Source organism: Periplaneta americana, chromosome 11 (assembly GCF_040183065.1).
Source record: "Periplaneta americana isolate PAMFEO1 chromosome 11, P.americana_PAMFEO1_priV1, whole genome shotgun sequence".
Classification (NCBI taxonomy): Eukaryota; Metazoa; Arthropoda; class Insecta; order Blattodea; family Blattidae; genus Periplaneta; species Periplaneta americana.
Window position 1 is genome coordinate 566,731 of NC_091127.1, and position 22,550 is coordinate 589,280.

Below are 22,550 nucleotides of genomic sequence, written 5' to 3' on the forward strand. Positions count from 1 at the left end.
GAACGATTTTTTCGGTGTCAGTGATGCTGAAAATACTTCCGTGAAAATCTTGAAATCTAATTTTTGCGGAGTCATAATTTTTTCTTTATTTTGGATGAGTGAATTATCTCCAAATCGAAACGTGACATTTTTGTTAGCAAGCAATAATAATTGTGTAGTATAGGCTGTATGCCACTAGCAGTCTCGGCCAAGGCACTCATCACATTTGCATTTTTATGTGTTAAACATAAGAATTGGACATTGGACCCGTTCTTTATTCTATGCTGTGAAGCAACTGTAAGAATATTATGGAACGAATAAATCTCCTATCTATCTATCTATCTATCTATCTATCTATCTATCTATCTATCTATCTATCTATCTATCTATCTATCTATCTATCTATCTGTCTGTCTGTCTGTCTGTCTGTCTGTCTGTCTGTCTGTCTGTCTGTCTGTCTGTCTGTCTGTCTGTCTGCCTGCCTGCCTGCCTGCCTGCCTGCCTGCCTGCCTGCCTGCCTGTCTGTCTGTCTGTCTGTCTGTCTGTCTGTCTGCCCGTCCGTCCATCCAGCTACTTACCTATCACATGAATCTGAGTTGCTGTCGTGTGTTTGTGGTTAGGCCTATAATTTTAGCTTACAATGGGATACATACTTACATACTGTTGCATTGCGAGTGTTCATGTACGTTAATTAATTATGTGTTAACAAATGAAGTTGGAAGACGATATCAGGAAAGATTCCCTTGTGCATGTTCTCTGATCCATGACCTTGACAATGAATTCCAGGAGACTGGAGGTGTTGCAGATACCTTCTAGATGGAATGTATGACCCTTAAATCTCCTTTTTTCCGATGACGCGTAGTTTAATCTCCATGAGTAAGTTATGTAAATACCCGAAATGATAGGCATTGAAACTTTGAAAACCTCAGTCTCCTCCATGAACGGCCTTTCCGTGGTATAAAAATAGTAGCGCCAAGAGTGGTTGTCATGGCAACGCATACTTGCAGTCCCAGCCCTCTCTGGTCTGTCTGTTACACGATTTCTTTGTAACGCTTGCCTTGTTCTCTAAATAGGAATATTATCTTGTTATTTTGCTATCTAAAATTTGTTATGCTGTTTTCTGTTGTGGGAAAATGTATTTACGAGCAGCCTACAGAAAAGATAGATAAATTCTGGCTTTCGTGTCTATGTAACGTCCAGAGTTCTTTAAAGGTTCTCATATAATTAATATCAGAGCTACGATTTGTAGTACCTGCTCAACTTCATTACGAATTTAACATTTTCTGCATTGTAACAATTATTCTGTTGTCGGTAGAAATGTAAATTATTTTACTAAGTGAGCAGCGCAGTAAAGTTAAGCTGCACTTTTTTCATCTGAATGGTATTCGTTACGTCACTTGGTGCATATCTTTGAAAGTGGATGCTACTTCGATTTGCAGGATTAGAAATGAAAAGAAAATGTTTATACATGATTTATTAGATAAATGAATAAATATATAAATAAATCATTCATTTCATAACTGAATCTATAATGAGATAGTTAATCTGTCAGTTTGATAAAAGTATTGTATAGATCCGTTACAACTATCATTCCAGATTAATAAGTGATGTGGTCTAACGACTCGTTGATGTTTTACCTGGTGTGAGTGTGTTGTTCCCCCCGATGAAGGTTGGCAGAATGGGAGAGCGAATAAGTTGGATGGGCTGGTTGGGTCCCAGCAGGTAGAACGTGGACACCAGGGTCACACACGCGATGAGGGCCACAACGCGGAGGCAGGGCTTCATCTGTGCCCCTAGTCCGAGTCCGACCATGGCGATCACATGGATTTCATCCACCGCACCTGTCCAAGTGAAATAATACAGATTACGCGTTGCGTTGTATATGAAAAAATACCTTCGTGTGTAGCTTCGGATGCTGAAAGAAAAGATTATGTGAAAAAGTGTATGTATGTATAGTGTGTATGTAGGCCTACGTATAGTATGTATGTATGTATGTTTGTAGGGGAGACTGTTGTACCTTTAAACATTTTTCACATTTTATTTTATTTTATTTTTAATTTTGTGAAATGTAATTTTTTAAATGAAAAATGCTTGAAATAATTATTGAAGATACCTTTATAACTTCCTGTATGTATTTTCCTGTTTTACAAGGATGAAAAAAATAAAATGAATTGATATGTAATGTGTTCAAAGATACAACAGGTTCGTGTACCTTGGAACATATCCTTTTGTAAGTTGGAACACATGGAATGTAGGTGGGAATATAGCTGTAAAAACTGACAATTGTATTTAAAACGTATTTGCCATCATAAACCAGAGCAGGCTTCTCTGATTGAGATTTTATTTCCTGGAGGAGCAATAACTGCTTCAACAGCTTTCTTCAAGCCATCCGGATCAATTGGGGACCTCTTAACTCCAGACTTACTTCGTGACTTGATCTTACAATAATATAAAAAACAAAAACCGATAGTGTCGTGTACTCTGGAACATGTCCCATGCCACATGATGTTTTGTGTTCAAAGGTACAAGAAGGTGCACTCTTAAACAAACGTGGCTCCCAAAACTAGAGATTCGAAAAAATCATGGAAATTAAAATATGTTATTACTCACCAGATGATAGGGAACACACCGTACGTGAAAGATATTAACAAAATACAATCCGGTTTTGTGTTAGAAAATATAGAGCAATGAACAAAATGTTTACTTTTGGTATTAAAAAAAATTCTTTTGTCCACGGAACTCACAGTTTGCAATAAATCAAACTGAAACTACGACCAGAGCTACTTAGCGGCTTTCTCTGCAATCTACTTAATTTGAGCCTTCTAGGTAGCAGCAAAAATTTAAAAACAAAAAATGTTCAAAGGTACAGTATGCTAAAGGTACAACAGTCTCCCCTACAGTCCCCCCCCAAAAAAAAGGAATGAGACGACTCTTGGTAATGCGAAAGTCTAACAGTCATTCTCATGAGGGCAGATAAAAATATATTTTTTTCTTCCACCATTTTAATCGTCCAGATGGCTTAGTTGTAGAAGACGGAATAGCCGTGTCAGGAGACGAAGAAGGATGTTCTGTTGAGTCTATTCTGTCGTAAGGGAAGAAGTTGAGCTAGCGCTTAGGAAAATGAAGTATGGGAAAGCAACACGAGTTGATGGAATCCTCATTGAAATAGTGAAATGCTTGGGTGGAGACAAGAAGGAAGTTCTATCACACAACAAAATACAGTAGCCTATATGAGAAATGCGGATGACCTGAAAATGTTACGGACACAGTGTTGCTGCCAGTACCGAAGAAAAATAATGCCAAGAAATGTAACGAGTTAGGACTATCAGCCTGATATCGCACTCGGCGAAGATTTTCCTGCGAATACGACGTGTTTTTCTAAGATGGAAGGAGAGTTTGAAGAGAAAAGGTACGAGAGATGCAATTGGACTGCTAGGAACAATGGGCGAAAAATATCTCGAGAAGAATAAAGAAGTGTATACAATATTTGCGGACCTATAAGGGACATTTTGACAGAATGAATTGAAATAAAGTTATGGGGATTCTGAAGAAAATTGGGTGGATTGAAAAAGGGGAGGCTGTTCAGTAATTTTTTATGAAACTAATCAAAGTCAGGATAAGAGAAGAAATGTCAGAAGGGAGTGAAATAGGGAGAGAAGTAAAGCAAGTACGCCTTTTATTACCTACCATGTTCAGCATGTACTTGGAGAATTTAGTGAAGAAGTATTTTCAGAACATGCGAGAGGTGATAGTAGGAGGAAAAAGAATAAAGTGCATAAGATTTCCTGATATGGCGTTACTAGAAGAGAATATTATACTAAGGAATTTGCTACTGGAGCTAAATGACAGCTGTGAGCAGTATGGGATGAAGATAAATGCAAACAAGACGAAGATCATGGTTATCGGAACAAAAATAAAGAAGATAAACCTGCGAGTTTAAACTGAGGCAGCGGAACAAGTGGACAGCTTCAACTACTTGGGGTGTACTATAAGTAGTAACATGAGCTGTTCATAAGGTGGATAGCAATGGCAAAGCAAGCTTTTAATAGAAAAGGGAGCATCTTCTGCAGACCTCTGAAAAAAGAACTAAGGAAAATAAATAAGGAATTGGCTGGGTCACTGGCTGAGACGAAACTGCCTACTGAGGGGTGAACAGAAAAGTTTGGGGCAGAAGAAGGTGATGGCATTAAGATGTATGGATCGTATTCGGTGATTAAGTGGAAGACGGGTAAGAGGAAAGATTGGAGAATGTTGGGCTTGCTGTAAAAAACCTGCCCTTGGGCAGAACACTATGATTCTGAGATTCTACGTCACTGTTGCACCTCGTTCAAAGTCTACCATTGCCCGGCTGATGGAGAAGCACTCGCCATGCCATAGTTTCATCTCTCTCTGAACATACTACGTCCTAGAATCTGTAACTGTCTGATGAAATGTGTTCGGATGTACACTCATGTCATGGCCGTCCTCATATCCGAATATTCAAATTTTCATTGGAAATGTGACGAAATTAGTTCAGTCTGTTGGTATGTATGTATTTATTCACACTGCAATGGGTATATACGGTACCGGTGGCAGTGGTAACTAATTACACTCAGTAATGACAATAATAAACACAATTAATAAAACATACAACTAATAATAATACTAACAATAATTTATAATAATAATAATAATAATAATAATAATAATAATAATAATAATAATAATAATAATAATAACAGGGAACATCCTAAATCAAATGAAGCACCATCACTTAAAATAACATTTAAAGTAAAGCTAATTTGTATCTTAAACCTAAGTTCGAACTAAAACCCACGAGTATGATATGTTCATATCTGCACAAGTACATTTCAACACTACACTCATTTCGCTGTCAACTCACTCATTGCACTGGAACTACGACACATTTCACTGATTCTATCCTGATTTCACTAACACTTCAAAAACATTTCACTGTTCAAATTCTTTGCACTGCCACTATAAACTATAAAGGCTTCACTGACAGGAACACGTTTCACTTACACAGCACACTTCACTGACACGACATACTTCTTCACTGATACAACAGACTTCACTGACACACATAATTCTTCACTGATACAACACTTCAATAACAAAATATCATTTACACCCTTTAAATACTGTGTATAATTACCGTCTATTAGTAAGGTCCTTAAGTCTATTTTTAAATACATTTTTGGTTGTTGGCAAAGCCTTTAGTAAGTCTGCAGGTAAAGCATTGCAATCCCTGATAATACGATTGAGAAAAGAAAACTTTCCAGTGTCAGTCCTCTGTCTTCTTTCCCTCAATTTATATGAGTGGTCGTTCCTTGAAGAGTAATTTGGCGGCTGCAACCTATTTTTTATTTCTCTCCAGGCAGGCTCACCTCTGTATGTTTTGAACAGTGCGTATAATCGAATTCGTGTTCTCCTGTCCGTGAGTGTGTCCCATTTTAATGGTGAATATTTCCGACAACAATTGAGAGCCCGTTTTTGAATCTTTTCCAGTGTCTTAATATGTTCTAATCTGTAAGGATCCCAACATGCAGCACCATATTCCATTACTGGACGTACTAGTAATTTATATGCTGGTAACAATAACAGCTGATAACGATTTTCTAATACTTGTCATCGATTTCTTTCTTCTTACATAAGAAATCGTAAAAAATTACGTTATGTATGTCCGTTGTAAGTCACGGTATAAACAATTTATACTGTAAACCACAGGTGGTATGTTTCCCAAAATGCAACACTGTCCGCCTCCTTTCCTACAGCAAGCTGCGGTACGGCAGCTCAGGAATTCAGTCACTGAAGACGTATTCTGTCCACAAAGACAATGTTATTCTATCTTGAAACATACGAAAACGTGTACAATAAGGTTCAGAAAGAATGGGCCGGCGACAACAGAAACAGAACAGTGCGCATGCCTGTCTCCTTGAAGCTCCAGGTCACAAACCGACACAATTAAACCACGTAAATGTGCTGTATTTTGTTCTAAAATATGTTATAAAATAAACCGAAGGGCTTATTCTAGCTGCATCAGGGCCTCTGAAGAGACAAAGAGAAATAACATTGACTATTTCGTTTATATGACGTCATTTCATTTTCGACCAATGAAGTGTAATGCAATTTTAAATTCCAACCAATCACAGTCACACTTTGCGATAATTTTTGCAGCTAGATTTATCGCTATCAATTTATCGCATGGTCGGTCTTTTGTTTAGTCATTGTCGCCAACTGTTCCTCCGTAAATCGATGATCATGAATACATTAAGATACAACTACACGGTTAAACTTTTCTTTCAACTTTAAAGCAATGAATGCATGATTAATATTTAATATTAAATGATATATTTACGCAGTGAAGACGACGTTCAAAACGGCGCACCATGTAGACACAAAATCTTCATGCATCGTAATTGAATGTACGTTTTAAACTTGATTCTTTCAATATTCTTCCCAGGTTCCATGCATAAGCGATTGAAAATTTGAACTCTGTAGATGGAGCCTTAGTTCCGTAACACACTACAGCGAGAATGCGTTTGTCGAGCTATAAAAAATGCTTGCCTGTAGCACGTAGTAACGGTCGAAATAAGGCACAGCTGACACTGGTCTTGCTCACACAGGTAACCTAACCTATAACTGTAGCCTATAAAATACATCATCTTCTAATTCCATGTCCATTGTAGGCTAACTGAAAAATATTACATTCCTTCATTCAGATTAGATAACTGCGTTTTCAACAATTCTTCGTTTAATTAATGTATTAATCAGGTTACTGTAATTATATTATAAAATTTTAAATTAAATCATGATTTCAGCAGATAATGAAAATGTATTTATATTATAATAATAAGAGAAAAGTACAGTACATGTAATTAACATTGTTAAACCTGTATTTCGCTTTTCGCAATTGGCATTACTGAATAATAACATCGAATTTCTTTATTGCAGTTATCGATATTCATCTATTTCAACTTCACAATGTCTGAATAGGTGAAGTATTCGTAAATATACAATTATTAACATTTTGTGATCGAATTTTAGGGATATATTATTTACATTTTTATTTTATTCACGAAATAGTCCTAATAAATGCCACTCGAGGTCTGAGACCTCTCGTGACATTACTACAGACTATTACACTTTTACTACGTCATACTACTTTTGACCAATAAAACGGTACGAAAGGACGTCTTTCAACCAAGCATGGCTGCTTATCGCACAATTTTATCGCGTCCCTAGCATTTGTTTAATTTTATCGCGTCCCTAGCATATGTTTATTTTTATCACTACCCTAGCATTTGTTTCTTTGCCAACATTTCAAACTGCACTGGTCTGGACGTCAAAAAACAGAAAATTACAAACCACTCCAGTCGAAAATGTTATGGTTTATTTAACGACGCTCGCAACTGCAGAGGTTATATCAGCGTCGCCGGATGTGCCGGAATTTTGTCCCGCAGGAGTTCTTTTACATGCCAGTAAATCTACTGACAAGAGCCTGCGGCATTTAAGCACACTTAAATGCCATCGACCTGACCTCTCCAGTCGATGCACAGCACTTTCAAATATGACTCGCATTGGCATTCAAGAACAAGAATTAATAAAGATCACTGGTCATATATGAAGAGCACCATTCGGAAATCCTGAATAAGTTGAGGGATACACCATGTACATCAACGAGTTCACTTCTTTTACGCACACGTCAAATATAACATGAGCTGAACTACCAACCACTAAAACATTCAAATTTGAAAATTGTACTTTCAATAATTGTTTCTTTTAAAATTGTTTTCTAACACTTGTTTATATTATTTAGGTTATGCTGTAGCTTCTGCTATATGATATTATGGATTGTCACGTATCAGAGATTGTTTAATACTAAGATTTATTGAAAATCATCTGTCAAGTGACGTTGATTACTGGGATCCGAATGATTGCAGTGGAATGCAAATCCCAATTATCTTATAGAGCACCATGTTTTAATAAAAATGAAACTGAATCAACAAATCCTTCTTGACTAGTAACCGTCCACAGAGTTCAATGAAGATTCCTTAGTTGGCACAGCTAATAACAAGAAAACATAATCATAAAACACTACTGCCATCTAGCGTAATATTTGTAATGTTGAAACGGTACAATAATACATTTGAAGACAGTTGTATTTTCGTAAGTCAATTAATATTTTATTGTATTGGAGTACTTCGTTACTTCTAATCTTTATATACTTTCTTCTAATCGTGTAATAGTCAATTAAATCCCACTCGGGTTTTGATTTTCTCTAGATAAATCATAGCCTCTAGTGAAATTACTGTTGATAATATTATATCTATCGAAATGGAGTACAAAATTTATCGAAACGAAGATAAATGAGAAAACTACGTAATACGCCAGATTAAAGTGTGAGTCGTTGTAGCTTAAGCACGGGTCTGAACCAGATAGCTTTGGTTGTAGTACGTTCGAATCTCCGTTAGTCCTAATTTTTTACATTACAAATTTATCATACGGGTAATAAGTTTTATATACACCATTCACACAAGTACCAAGTGGAAGTCGAGTGAATGTTAGTAAATAGCACAACCCGTCCCCTGGGCAACACTCCTGTCTGCGTTTAAATTTGATTTATAGCTTTTAAAAATATGTTTAACTACAACATTAAAACATGTTACCACTCTAAACAGAATTAAGCCTATTTCTGATTTTTGAGGAGGCAGATAAACTATTAATTTTATATACAGGCCAAGTCGTGCCTAATAGTAGTATACGAATGATGGGCTATAATAACCAAGTTTATTAACAATTCCACTAACACACTAGATTTTAATCTGCTAGCACTCAACATAGGTAAAACAACAGCCTTTATAAAATTAACAATCTTAATTGAGTCAAAAACTGTCTTGAAGTCACATGGGATGGTTTCAGCAGCCAATGTTAAAGCAATGTACCCAAATAGCATGTGATGCCACTTTACGAACACGTGCAGAAGCACCATATTGCTCGACCCTCATCAGAAGTTAGTCCACCCAGTGCCATAATCAGTTACGAATTAAGCACTTAAAAAAGCTTCCTGCTTTTGTGTGGGTGCAAAGTTTTCACAGAAAATAAGTTCTTCGTTGTCACTACCTTGATACTTGTACATAGCAAAAAAAAAAGTTGAAATATGATAAAATTATACAGGTGAGGCAGCGTTGATATCGCATTTTTAAACTCTCAGCGTAAGTGAGCAACTTCCATTTATTTCTCTCATAAGGAGAGGACACGCTCTGTATATCACCGAATGAAATAAGATTTTGTAAGATGAAAGTACAAGAAGTACTCTTTAAAGTCATACCTGGTATAGGTGGCCAATGACCCCTCGTTTTGGAAATATTGGCTATTATTTGTGACATACTTCCGTTAGGTGCCTAATAGGGAAGCATTGGACTGTGTAAAAGCGTAGCTCATATGGTTGGGTGCTGAGTTGTTATTCAGGGAACTTGAGTTCGAATCTTAACTGGTCCTACATTTGTTTCTTTTAAGAATGATTAATAGTGTGATCACAGTAATCTATTTACATATATCATATTTCTCAATGTATTGAACGCTTCATCGTGTTTTAAACAAATTACTAATTAACTAACATTGTATTGTAAAGGATAAACAAGGAAATACTGCTCACGTAGACAGGTCACTGCTGCCCTCTCTGTTTCTATTCCACTTCATTTTGTATATGTTTCATTATGATAAATATGATAAAAACACACAATACATACATATTTCCTGCACCATGCACAGCAAATGAAAGAAGGTTGTCCACAGTCACACACATTTTTCCGCACTTCTGCTGCGAAACAGATATCCTTCACATTCACAAACACTTGTCGTTCGTTTATTAATTTTGATGCATACCAGGCATATTTCAACATGGCTTTGAATATAGGAGCTCACAACTGAAAGTGAATGAAGGAGTGAATTTTGGGGGCATCCTCCCTTGAAGCAATTTGTCGTCCAGTTTGTAAAAGGAGAGCTATTTTGCAAATATTTGATAAAAAATCTTCACCTGTCTAAAAAGATAAACATCACAGGACTGGCATCATCCAGCACATTTGGGTGAAATCACTTTAAGGTTGCACGTTACTTCATTTTCTTCATTTGTAAATATTTCATCATACAAAGAAGGATTTACCTGCCCTACCCATGAGTCCAGAATTAGAAGAAATGGCTGCTCTTTCACATATGTCTTTATTACTTTTTCCAGGTATTGCTTATGGATTTGAGATGTCAGCTTTCCTGATGAAGAACGTGTTACACATATATTTCCGAATTTAGAAGTGAGTTCATTTACTTGACGTTGCACTCTTGGGCCAAATTGTTCTTTTGGTTATAATAATAATAATAATAATAATAATAATAATAATAATAATAATAATAATAATAATAATAATAATAATAATAATATCAAGTTTTAAAAAATGAGAAGGCATTAGGATTCGAACTGGGGTTGCCTGGATGACAACTCAGCATCCAACCATATGAGCTACGCTGTTACATAGTGTCATGCTTCCCTATTAGGCACCTAACGGAAGTAAGTCACAAACAATAGCCAATATTTCCAAAACGAGGGGTCATTGGCCACCTATACCAGTTATGACTTTAAACAGTACGTCTTGTACTTTCATCTCACACAATCTTATTTAATTCGGTGATGTACAGAGCGTGTCCTCTCCTTGTAAGTGTCAAATGCAAGAGAAAGGAATGCCATTTATCTGTCAATGTTTGAGGATGACTCCTGGCGAACGGTTGCCACGCCACGCCATACATTCTTGCAAGCTGTCCATCACTCTTCGTAACATCGCCTGATGCAGTTCTTCAATTCCAACATGGTGGTAGGAAGACTTCTTGCTTGAGGTAACTCATAAGAAGAAATCAGTAAATGTGAGATCCGGAGACTGGGATTGCCAGGGATGTCACCATATTGAGAAATGACTTTGTATGGAAAGCTGTTTTAACAACCCCATGCATCGCGCCAGCCTGTTGAAACCACACACTGTTCATATCCACGTTTAACATCCATAGTTGAGAAAGAAAGAAGTCTTGCAACATTGTGAAACAGCGATGACTGTTGACAGTGACGAGGAGCTGTTACCATAACAGATATATTCTGTTACGTATATTCTTCGAGCAACAGTGCATATTACTGTGGAATCCCGGCCACCAAGTCACTCAACTGAGTGCGCTCCTTGTATAATGGCAGTTGACTTAATGTAAGATGTCAACATACATGCCCAACTTGGAGTCAGGCCACAAGGGGAAAACACTGGAGGAGAGGAGTTCGATCCAGTGCTGTTGATTGAACTTCGGCGTAGCTCAATGGTGAGAGCGCTTGGTACGTAGAACCAAGGATCCGGGTTCGATCCCCGGCGCCGGAGCGAATTTTTCTCCTCTAATATTAATATTAAATATTCTGCTTGTTCAAAACTTCGTCTGGCATAATCAATGTGTTTAAAATTTATGAGAACACAAAACTGTTCGCTTGGGGCTTCGTTTCCTGTACGATTTGGAGTTTGTAAGAGTGACAGTGGACATCCTGATTCTCGATCAGAAGTGCACCAAGTCCCAGAGTGTCGCCAGTCAGATCCAAGTGGTTTTCACATCTTACCGGGACCTTCTTTTCACTCCGTCCTGGTTTACGATTGCTGTGCGGTGTTTGTAAAGGAACTTACCGTCTTGCAGTGGTGCGAGCTTCTGGCCTCCTCCATGTCGATCCAAGTTAATATACACTGTGTAGCAATTTCAGAATTGTTGTTAAAATAGGCCTCTACTGTCAAACAAAATGGCAGTTCTTTGACGAACGCTACCGTCGGTCGCCTGATGTGAATTGGTGCATTACGTCGTAAGACGAGAGCCAAAACACTGCTGCACCTTGTGCTAGCGAAAGGTGTACCTTCCCCTTAAATATCTGAAAGGAGTGAGGTTCTCGTATTGTAATAATGCTACAATGTGTTGCGTAAATTTTACAATTTTGATGAACATCTCTGTTCCAGTAAGGCATGCATGGTAAGTATCTTAATGTCGTGTTTCAATTGGTGAGTTTGCAAATGCTAAATTAATTTAATTGTTTTATGGTTTATGCATTATTGATATGACGCTTTATTAAACGTGATATTCATTATCACACTCCTACAATAATAGTCGTAAATCCCAAAAATTGAACTTAGCGTTGCAGACAGTTTTGTAATCTTTATTTGATCCTCTATCAAACAGTAGAACTGAGTTCAAGTGCAAAGTCTGCAGGGCTCATACTGATACTTGGTAGTCCTGAGTTTTCATACGACTTTGAAATGTTTATCCTGCATTTACTCAAAACTAACTATTGGAATTGAAAGCTGCATTATATTGTAGCCAGGTTAATTATCTCACAGATATGAAATCAGTAGAAATTGCTCTGCACAACACGCAGATGACGTGCCAAATGCATGATGGGTATAAGAAATACATTTGTTGCACTATCACGCTGCTTTCTCTTCATAGGTCGTGCAGTTTCATAACGTACAATACGTAAGCATGTTTCGCTGATATGCCTACATTAGCAATGATGATGCTTCGTCTCTAATTGTTTTGCCTTTCTTTCACTCTGCCATCACGCTTTTCCGGTCCATCGTTGTGCCAATAGTGAGCGATCCTTCTTGCTTGAAAGTCCAACTGCAAACGGAATCAGTGACGAAGAGTCCACCATCGCATTCTGTGCGTTATTGTTATGTTTTAGATAAAGTAGAAATAAAAAGAATAACAAGAAATAAAAATGGATTGCATTGCTGGATAAAATTAAAAAAACAACTGGTTTGAACACGTCAAATGGATGCCACGAGATCGTCCCCCAAGAATAATGAAAATTTACCAACCTTGAGGAACAAGACGTCAGGGACAACCATTGAGACGACTGCTGGACAACTGAGACCGGAACGGACCAACCATTTGGTCCAAATCCGTGAAAAGTGTTATGATGATGATTATCAGTTTCACTTACGTTTGCAGCTACTTATTACCGTGAAGGTTCACTTTCGCAGCCTAGTGATGGAACTACTCTTACATTGTGCTTCGATGTAACGCAGTAGTTGAACGTTAAGGATGTAGCCTGCGCTACTTAATTTCCTACCTCATTTAGTTTATAATTCTGGAGCGATTGAACATGACGCGTATCCTCTTTATGGTTTTCTTTAGTTAATCGGTACGCGACGCTAACAGTCGTGAAATTGCTGCACAGTCTGTCAGTGAAAAAAAGTCACGTGACGCATACTTTCTCATTACATATTTTAAAAGTTTCGCGACAGTTGAGTTTTAAATAATATTACGCTACCGTTTATACTTACTGGCTTTTAAGGAACCCGGAGGTTCATTGCTGTCCTCACATAAGCCCGCCATCGGTCCCTATCCTGAGCAAGATTAATCCAGTCTCTATCATCATATCCCACCTCCCTCAAATCAATTTTAATATTTTCTTCCCATCTACGTCTCAGCCTCCCTAAAGGTATTTTTCCCTCCGGCCTCCCAACTAACACTCTATATGCATTTCTGGATTCGCCCATACGTGCTACATGCCCTGTCCATCTCAAACGTCTGGATTTAATGTTCCTAATTATGTCAGGTGAAGAATACAATGCGTGCAGTTCTGTATTGTGTAACTTTCTCCATTCTCCTGTAACTTCATCCCTCTTAGCCCCAAATATTTTCCTAAGTACCTTATTCTCAAACACCCTTAACCTATGTTCCTGTCTCAAAGTGAGAGTCCAAGTTTCACAACCATAAAGAACAACCGGTAATATAACTGTTTTATAAATTCTAACTTTCAGATTTTTTGACAGCAGACTGAATGATAGAAGCTTCTCAACCGAATAATAACAGGCATTTCCCATATTTATAGTTTAATATGTTATAAGACCGACGAGGATGACAAAAACAAAAAGATTTGGAGATAAGAATAATAAAATTCGTTATACGACATACGATAAAGTACGTTTTTTTATTAAATCTGTTTTCACATAATGAATGCGACTACAGCGACTCAATAATGTGTCCAAGTCGGTTGGAAACACGTTAATTGTTGCGTTAAATATTTCAGAGGCAATAAAACGGAGGTTGCCTCCTGCAAGAGAGCAAACGTTGGATAATAAATAATCTTAAAATCGCATTTTATTATGTGTCGTGTCACGAAAACTGATCAGATTGTCTACCAACACATAAAAGCTAATAATGATGGTGAAAGTCGAAAGAAATTTACCTAGTCAGCAAGAGAAAATGGGATTTCACTCATGTGAAATTTAGACAGTTCATTTCAATGGTGCCGCACGGAACCTCTTTCCTGACTACGTCTGCATTAAGAATATGATGCAAATACAGCGCAATGTTATCTATCAGTATTAATTTTAAAAGGCGAGTGACAGCATGACCTTTCGAGAACGAAGTTTAGACTTGCTAAAATAATACAATTTCACACTACATCGTCCTCGCCATCCACATAATATTTTATGTAATTTCTAAGGTATCTTCTTTTGTGTTGTTTTGTAATCTAATTTTGTATTTCATGTATATTATTGAAACCTGGTTGAGTGGAAGAGAAGGCCTCATGGCCTTAACTCTGCCAGGCAAAATAAACCTACTACTACTACTACTACTACTACTACTACTACTACTACTACTACTACTACTACTACTACTACTACTACTACTACTACTGCTAGTACTACTACATAATAGGCCGTGTTCCGTCGTCCACCATTGCAAGATGCGTTGCTTTGAAGTGCATTATTCTGGTTCTATATTCATATCTACTGTATAATGTATTCGTATAAATTATGTCTATATTCTAATTTTTTTCTGATCTGCATTGTTAACTACGTTTGTAAGAAATATCTCAGGAATTGCATATAATTGTAGTTTATTCTGTTCTCTTATCTGTTCAGTTCTTATGATGAGGACAGCAATTGTTTTATTAAATTTAAGCATTTTGTCTTTAAAATTTTATAATGGTTGTAATTAGTGTTGTGGGATTTAATCGATTAATCGATCAATGTCTGTTGTAAGATTAATCGATCAAAAATATTTAATCGAATTATCGAGTCGATTAAAATTAATCGGTTGTAGTTGATATTAATTGTTATTTAGTTAATACAAATTCATACTAAAAATTCCGACAATATTTCTCTCTCGGAAATTGCTTACTTAAAAGCACAGTTATTATTTAACTGTAAACCAGGTAACGTAGGAAAACTGCACAAACACTTCAGAAAGAGATGGAGATATGAGGACAGTGACCTAGTCTACCTCTATTGAAAGTTGAAACACAATGCGAAACCCTTACTAAGTTTTAATGTTTTTCCAAGAAAACTTCTACCTTCTTCTCAGCTCATCTTCCTAGCATATGAAATACACACTTTTCTGGGATTCGTCCTCCTCATTCCTTATAAAATAGCCATGTCTACACTGTGTGCAAGTGAGAGCGTAACTATCTTCTTCTGTCTAATATTATCGTCGATAAGATAATTAAGTCACTTAACTTCGCTTCTTCTGAAAACACTTGTGTTTCACCCAGTTTTCAACTGCAAGGGCACACGGAGGTGAAATTTCATTTTCTAAGCTATTGAAACTGGAGACAAAGCGCGTGCTGCTGCAATAAATAGTGAGTGTGTATGTGTGCATTGTTAACATTTTTGTAAATTTAAATAGCATTTTCTAAAAATAAGTTAGGTAGTTTTCGTACAAATTTCAAAATTTTATATGAAATTTTGTCTATACATTCTTCAGATTCTCAGAAACAAAACTTGCTGTCAGGGGTTTCCATTTCATTTACTTAAAAAATAAGAAAAACATTTAATGCAGTCTAGCATAAAATTGTCCGAAAAATTGCAAGTATATAAAAATAAAATGTGAGATCTAAAGGAAATCTTGATGGCAATTAATGTTCAGCACACGTCAAGAACGCGCCAAAATCCTACATCTACTGCGGCATTTATAGAAAGAGTAGCATGTTAGTAAAGGAAAATGTACAAAATATCTTACTTACGGCTTTTAAGGAACCCGGAGGTTCATTACCGCCCTCACATAAGCCCGCCATCGGGTACAAAATATCTAAGCCGAGAAAAATGTGTTTAAAAGTTTGAAAGTACATAGATGAAAGTAAATACTGTACCTGCAGTATCTTCTAACTCTAACTGGTAATTGGACAACTCTGTGGGCATGAAAATTGGTGGAGGGCTATTTCAGACCTTCAGCAAATTTTAATGATAAAAACGGAAAATCGTCATTTTTGACCAAAAATTAATAAATTATACCTCAGTGTATTATTAAAAGGATTTTGAAGCCGGGTTTCTAGACATACATTTCTCTCGCCATAAATGCACTAATTCGAAAGTCATAATCACTATGATCTGTACCCCAAGCAACGAGAAACCGGAACAAGATAAACTGTGAATGTTCCACGGAGCAAATAACCGCAAAAGAAAAATAAGAAATAGCGCTGACGTTGACGTCTCAATTTCAGAGAGAAAAGAAACTTAAATGACACAAAATATGAATTAAAGTTTAATGCACATATGATCCTTGACGTGCGGTAAGTGACGAATCGTAAATTTCTACTTGTTCAGATATCACTTTGAAATTCCAAAGAGTTGGTTTACGAGAAGAAAAAAGTTGGCTAGATGGTCAAGTATTATTTGGCAAACAATAGTAGGAACTTTTATTTCAGTCCGCTGTTAATGCGTTCAGATCACTGAGCTGTCATCTTTGCTGTTTTCACATGAGCTATAACAAATTTAGTTTTGAGCAAAACTATTGCAGAACAAGGATTACATTACGATGCGTTTCTAGAATACAATGTTGCTAAGCTTATGCTGCTATCTTTACATCCCTAGATTAAATTAAACGCGACATAAATGAAATCAATCACATGGTATGATACAACACATTCGGCCCTGCTGACCATTCACGTTTCTGTATTCGGGCCAGCACTCCTTTACTTAACACTATTTACAGCTTAAAACACACACGTATCGCGCGTGACTTTAATACCTACTCTTAAAACTATGTCTTTCACGCCCCTTGATTTTCACTTATCCCTCCTTCTAATTTATCACCCTTAATTTCCTACTTCACTTCTTATTCTCAGCTATGTTTAATAACAAGCGCAATTATTAAAACAGAACGTACACAAAACCCACACTGACTGAAAGGCATTATTCCTTTAAAAAAGTTATTTAAAAATGAGATATAGAATAGAACAATTTTTGTAATTTTATCGAAGAATTAAGATTTATTTTGATATTGTTACTTTTTATTAACGTATATTTCCTCACCACAAATCCAATATTAAACATCAAAAGTATTGCGTGCGATTGCCCGTTCTTGTACGCAACGTGACCCAAGAAAATGAAAGGACAGGCAGAAAGCAAGAAAATTAGGGAGGGAGGAACATTTCCACTTCACTGTCCTGGCGGGAATCGAATTCGAGCAATAAAATTGAAGACATGCTCTTAAAAGATTCAAGAACAGGAAGGCTGTGAAATAATAATAATAATAATAATAATAATAATAATAATAATAATAATAATAATGAAAACTACTAATTATTATCTGCGATATATATGTTATGGATTTATATTTTGACGTTGACAAGATAGTATCAATTAGTAATAATAATTAGTATAGGCCTACTTATAATTTGACGTCACGTATGAACTTCACGAAACAGTTGTAGTTAGATTATTTTAATATTTGTGTGGTTTGTGTGACGGTATTGCTGGACAGTTAGTTCAGTTAATTAGTGCTTGACCTTAAAAACTAAAAGTACTCTTATTTGAAAGTATGTCCATTGCTAATAATAAGTTAAAAACTGTCATTCAGGGTGGACGAATCGCGGTAAAGAAAATGAGTGCTCTCAGTAGTTACCTGGTTTGCTTGTGGCTCCGGCACGGCACGTAACAGCCCGACATCACAGCTTACGGACGTTTCATCTGTGCAGACATCTCAGCATCGTGCACGCGTGCCCTTCGCGCACGGCACGCAGATCTGGTATTGATGTGAGAGAAACGGGGGGAGCGTGCAACAGACGCCAGCCGACGCTCCGCTGCGTCGCATCCAAGACGCAGAAATACCGACTGCGCCTGCGCCGTAGGGGAGAGTGACGTTCATTCTGGCAGCCGACAGAAGCTGTGACGAGTCGCGGCTTCGTGGCCAGGGATTCCAACGACTGCCATTCATTTTGTTACATACGCACTTTTTAAATATAAATTTATCATTATGCCCTACATGCTGAATGAGAGAAGATGGTTAAATATGATGCAAAACCAGTGAATTTTCAAAAAAAAATATTTTTTTGCCTTTTGAAATGTAAAAAAATACATTGCATACATTTTAATGCGCCTTTTTGACCTTGTCAGTCGCTGTGACGCCATTTTGAAAGCAGGGTTTTTAAATAACACTAAACCTTGCTTTCATGTACAACGTCATATTCCGCGCGGTGGCGTCGTAATCTACGCCATCCTGCCTAGGACTCGCGCGCTGGTTCGAGTTCTCATGGGGAAGGATTTTCTAATGAAATTTCGGTCAGTGTACGGGGCCGGTGTCCACCCAGCATCGTGATCAATTTGGGAAGCTACGATAGGTAGCGAAATCCAGTTACGAAAACCAGCTATAATGGATGGGAGGATGATCGTGCTAAGCACACGATAGCTACGTTCTAGTTGGATGATCGTCCACCTCTGGTGAGGCACGTGGCCGTGAGGCTAGCAGCCTGCACTTCATGGGCTGTCTCGCCACTCATTATTATTGCTATATTTCCCGTATTGAAACAGTTAACCGTTTTATATATGTAAGGAATTTGCGTTTCTGGTCATTGTGTAATCAGAATAACCAATGACAAAACTATTTTGATAAATAGTAAATAGTATAATATCTAGTAAATGAGGTTACAGAATCTCTTACACAGGTACTCTTCCCATCAAAAATCTCTGTTTACTTTAATGTGGAAATGGACAAAGTTTAGTGTTGTACTTCTTCACGTATTTGTTTTAGCCTGTCTTTTATTTTAGCCGTTTATTTAATGATCCTGTATGAACTACTAAGTTATTTAGAATCGATTGTGATAGCGAGATTGAATTTGGAAAGACGAGTCCGAGGATACACCATGGGATTACCGGACATTCGCCTTATAGGTAGGGAAGACCTCGTTAAAAACCCAAAAGGTAATCAGTCCAAGCGGGAATCGAACCCACACTCGAAAACAGCTTCGGATCAATATATAAATGCGCCTGTCGCCTGAGCTACGCCGGTATACTTCGTTCCCTGTTGTTCGTCAGTCTGCTTGTGCGTATTTGTTTAATTTGTTCATGCTAATTTCGTGTACAGCTTTTTTACAATATCGTTAAGATTGCTAACTTTCAATTTAGTTCTAATATCTATATTCTTGATATTATCTTACAGGCAAGTTTTTGCTCTATCTATTGTCCGCCCGAGTGGTTATGTCGCAAGGTCATCAAAGTCACTTAACAGTTACTTAACGGGGCCATTTTCTTTAAATTATTTTAACAGTTCTATAATATTACGTACACGTCCATTTCCAAACAGAAAATATTTTCAGGAAATAGCTAAGACAGGTCAGCCAAAAGCCTTTGCAGAACCGGGTGCGACATAACCACTCCGACGGACAGCGTATAGCATTCTTTGACTATTCGATTCTAAAATCTATGTTTTCACTTTCATAGGAATATTTTTTGTATACGATCATAGTTTTGCAGGATTTGATGTGTGTCATTTGTCTGCACTTGTATATATTTTATAGATAGTCCCACAGTTATGATAAAATTTTAATATTTTATTACTTGACATATCTTCAATCGGTCGCCTCTAGACCCAAGAGTTTCGAGTTCAAACCCGCTGAAACCGACGATTTTTCAGGACGCAAAAATCCGGAGCGCAACTATTTCTAGAGGAACTAAAGCTGTGTATCCCGTATCGGAGTTTTCCGGCACGTCAAAGACCTCATTCTTTGCAATCCAATGCAATGGATGACGTTAATAGTAATATGCGTTACAAGAGCGGTATGTTGAAGTTTTCATGTTCGAGGAAAGGTTTGAAAAAGCGAAACGTAGTTGAGCTTTTTTAATTTCTGAGAATTGAAAGAAAACATACCGCTCGTGTATCGTACATTATTTTGTGCGAAGATCGTTTATTACATACCTGGAAGAGGAATTTCTAATTAGTTGCAATGAAATCTCCATCTTGGTTTCTGTTCAATGACAGTAAATTTGCAAAACAAAAATATCTATCTTCAACATTGTTGCTTTAAAATGTTTTCTGTGTTTACTATACTCCAGCAGGCCGTGATATACGTCTGTCTTTTTTTCCCCCCAGTGTATAAATGCGAACTTAAAACAAACGGTAAGGTTTATGTAATGATTTATTTTTCATTTTAATATTTTAACAATATTATTTATATAACATATTGCAGTAATAACATCGGCATCTGGAATCTTGTTTATTTTTTCACGGCTTCCTTAATGTTACTTGCATCACGAATGCAGTAACTTTAGTGGAGTTGTAGAGTTTACTTAATTTTTGCAAATATTTAAAAACAATAATTAACATTGCAATTTAGGTGAAATTGCAGTTATAAGTTTCCAATTTATAATTATTACTATATTTTGAACGTCTCTAAAAATAATATGTTAGAAGCCTAAAGCAGTAAAATCAATATGTCACTTAAGCGGTAAGAAGAAGGAAATTGTTATGTGTGTTAGGTTGGGAATACTGAATGTGGAATTTTAGACTTTCCGCGGATTGGTTTTGTGCCGAAACCAAGCAAATACGCACGATCTCGCACAAAGGTTATGAACATGGCTGTATTTTTGTATAAATTTGTAACATGGAAGTCTGGAAGAATAATAAACTGAAATTATGAAGACATTAATCAGTTCAGTACCAAGTAGTATGCAGCTGTCATCGCGACACACGTGGTTGAATGAAGTAGGTGTTTCCTGTTCCGAGTCTTGTAATCAGTCTGTTGATGTTGTCTTTCTCTCCGTTCCTGACATTTTTTTTTTTCGCATGAATATCTGCTGGCATGACATGTGGGCATACAACACAGGCTAGCAGTGTGCGCCACTCCGGGCAAGCTATTCGTTCGAGGATGGGACCTGGCTTTGTCAATTGAGGGAGGATGGCCCACTTGTCGGCGTCGGATTCACGAATGCCACCCAGGCACATATAGGGATATTTTCTTAAAGGATTGGCTGTTGCTAGTTGTAAATCCCCTTTCTTCTTAAAGATTAATGGTCACTGGTTGTAAAACAATTTTGCTTTCATGGAGATTAGTTCACGTACCTTAAAAATAAGGGATTATAGGCTACTTAACAGTCTTATTATACACAGCTGACATGCATTATCATAATTTACATCGCCTTCAAATGCCAATTTTCGTAGATATAAAAATGGTATTAGAAATATTGCCGTCTTGACAGCTCAATTGGAGTATTGGCTTCCGATGACTGCGGACCCGGCTTCAAATCCCGACGATGGCGGAGTCTTATTTGTGGTGGACAAAGCCAAGGCTGAGGGTTTTTCTCGGGGTTCTCTGCCATGAGTCTCCATTTCAATACTCATAACATCTACAGTGGTACAGCTGGATTGCGTGCAGTACGATCTCAGGGGCTGGAAGGGACTTTACTGGACCCGGAGCTTACATGGCTGAATCGACAGATGGCACCACATTGTTGAGTCACGATAGCTAATAGAAACACCATTCCCACATAGAAGGAGCGGTAAGGAGCAGGGCTGCGGTGCTATCCTTCGGGAAATTGATACTTTGTAGGAATAGTATTTTTTTTAAATATGATTTTCTGCAAATTTGATAGCATGCGTTTATTTAAATCGTACAGTTTGTAAGAGGAGTCAAATGTTTTATGTAAGATTATAAGTGCAATCCAGAAAATAAATGTTAATTTTCTTCTTTGTGTGTACACTAAATTATATAATGTACAATAATGCAACCACATTATCTATAAAGTAATTCCATTCCTGTCACATGATTTGTTCCGAAGCTCGTAAAACGTAATTGAAAAAGAATGCGTGTTTTCGTAATTTTCACTAATATGTGTCTTTTTGAGGATCGTAATTTTGTTTTATGTTTTATAGACTTAGCGCTTTTACACAAAATTAAGTTCTAATATATCCAGTTCTATACGGAAGAGGACGACTTGCAGATTATTTCTTTGCGCAAGATGTATTTTTCAACTATCACTTCCTCCTCAACATTTAGACGTAGGAACAAATCGATCCGACTTTTCTCGTCCTGCTCCCCTGTGGATCCTTCCACTTGTGTTCAAATATTTATATGGAAAGGAAACATACGTTTCGAGACGAATAAACCACGGGCAACTTTCAGCTGGGGAGCTGCGTTAGTCTTGTAGCCAATTGCGCAGGTCGTTATGTTACGACAATAACGCTTCCAATATAATTACAACCGATTGGGCAGTTTGTCTCCTCGATTCGATAATGACAAATCATTGATTAACGCCACAGAAGTTCGGAAAAACGTTGCCTAA

General features: G+C 37.1%; 1 protein-coding gene across 2 annotated transcripts in view; it reads right to left on the reverse strand.

The window, feature by feature from the left end:
* The window catches only part of LOC138708697 (uncharacterized), a 43,278-nt gene that overhangs the window by 9,474 nt on the left and 11,254 nt on the right, over positions 1–22,550 (reverse strand). The window contains exons 1-2 of one of the 2 annotated variants that reach the window (XM_069838796.1): positions 17,899–18,087; positions 1,617–1,820 (exon numbers count right to left, since the gene is read on the reverse strand). In XM_069838796.1, coding sequence (XP_069694897.1) covers positions 1,617–1,791 — 175 coding nt within the window. In that variant the 5' untranslated portion in view covers positions 1,792–1,820; positions 17,899–18,087. Of the gene's footprint in view, positions 1–1,616; positions 1,821–17,898; positions 18,088–22,550 lie in introns of those variants that run through there. The other variant, XM_069838797.1, reaches the window with a different exon arrangement.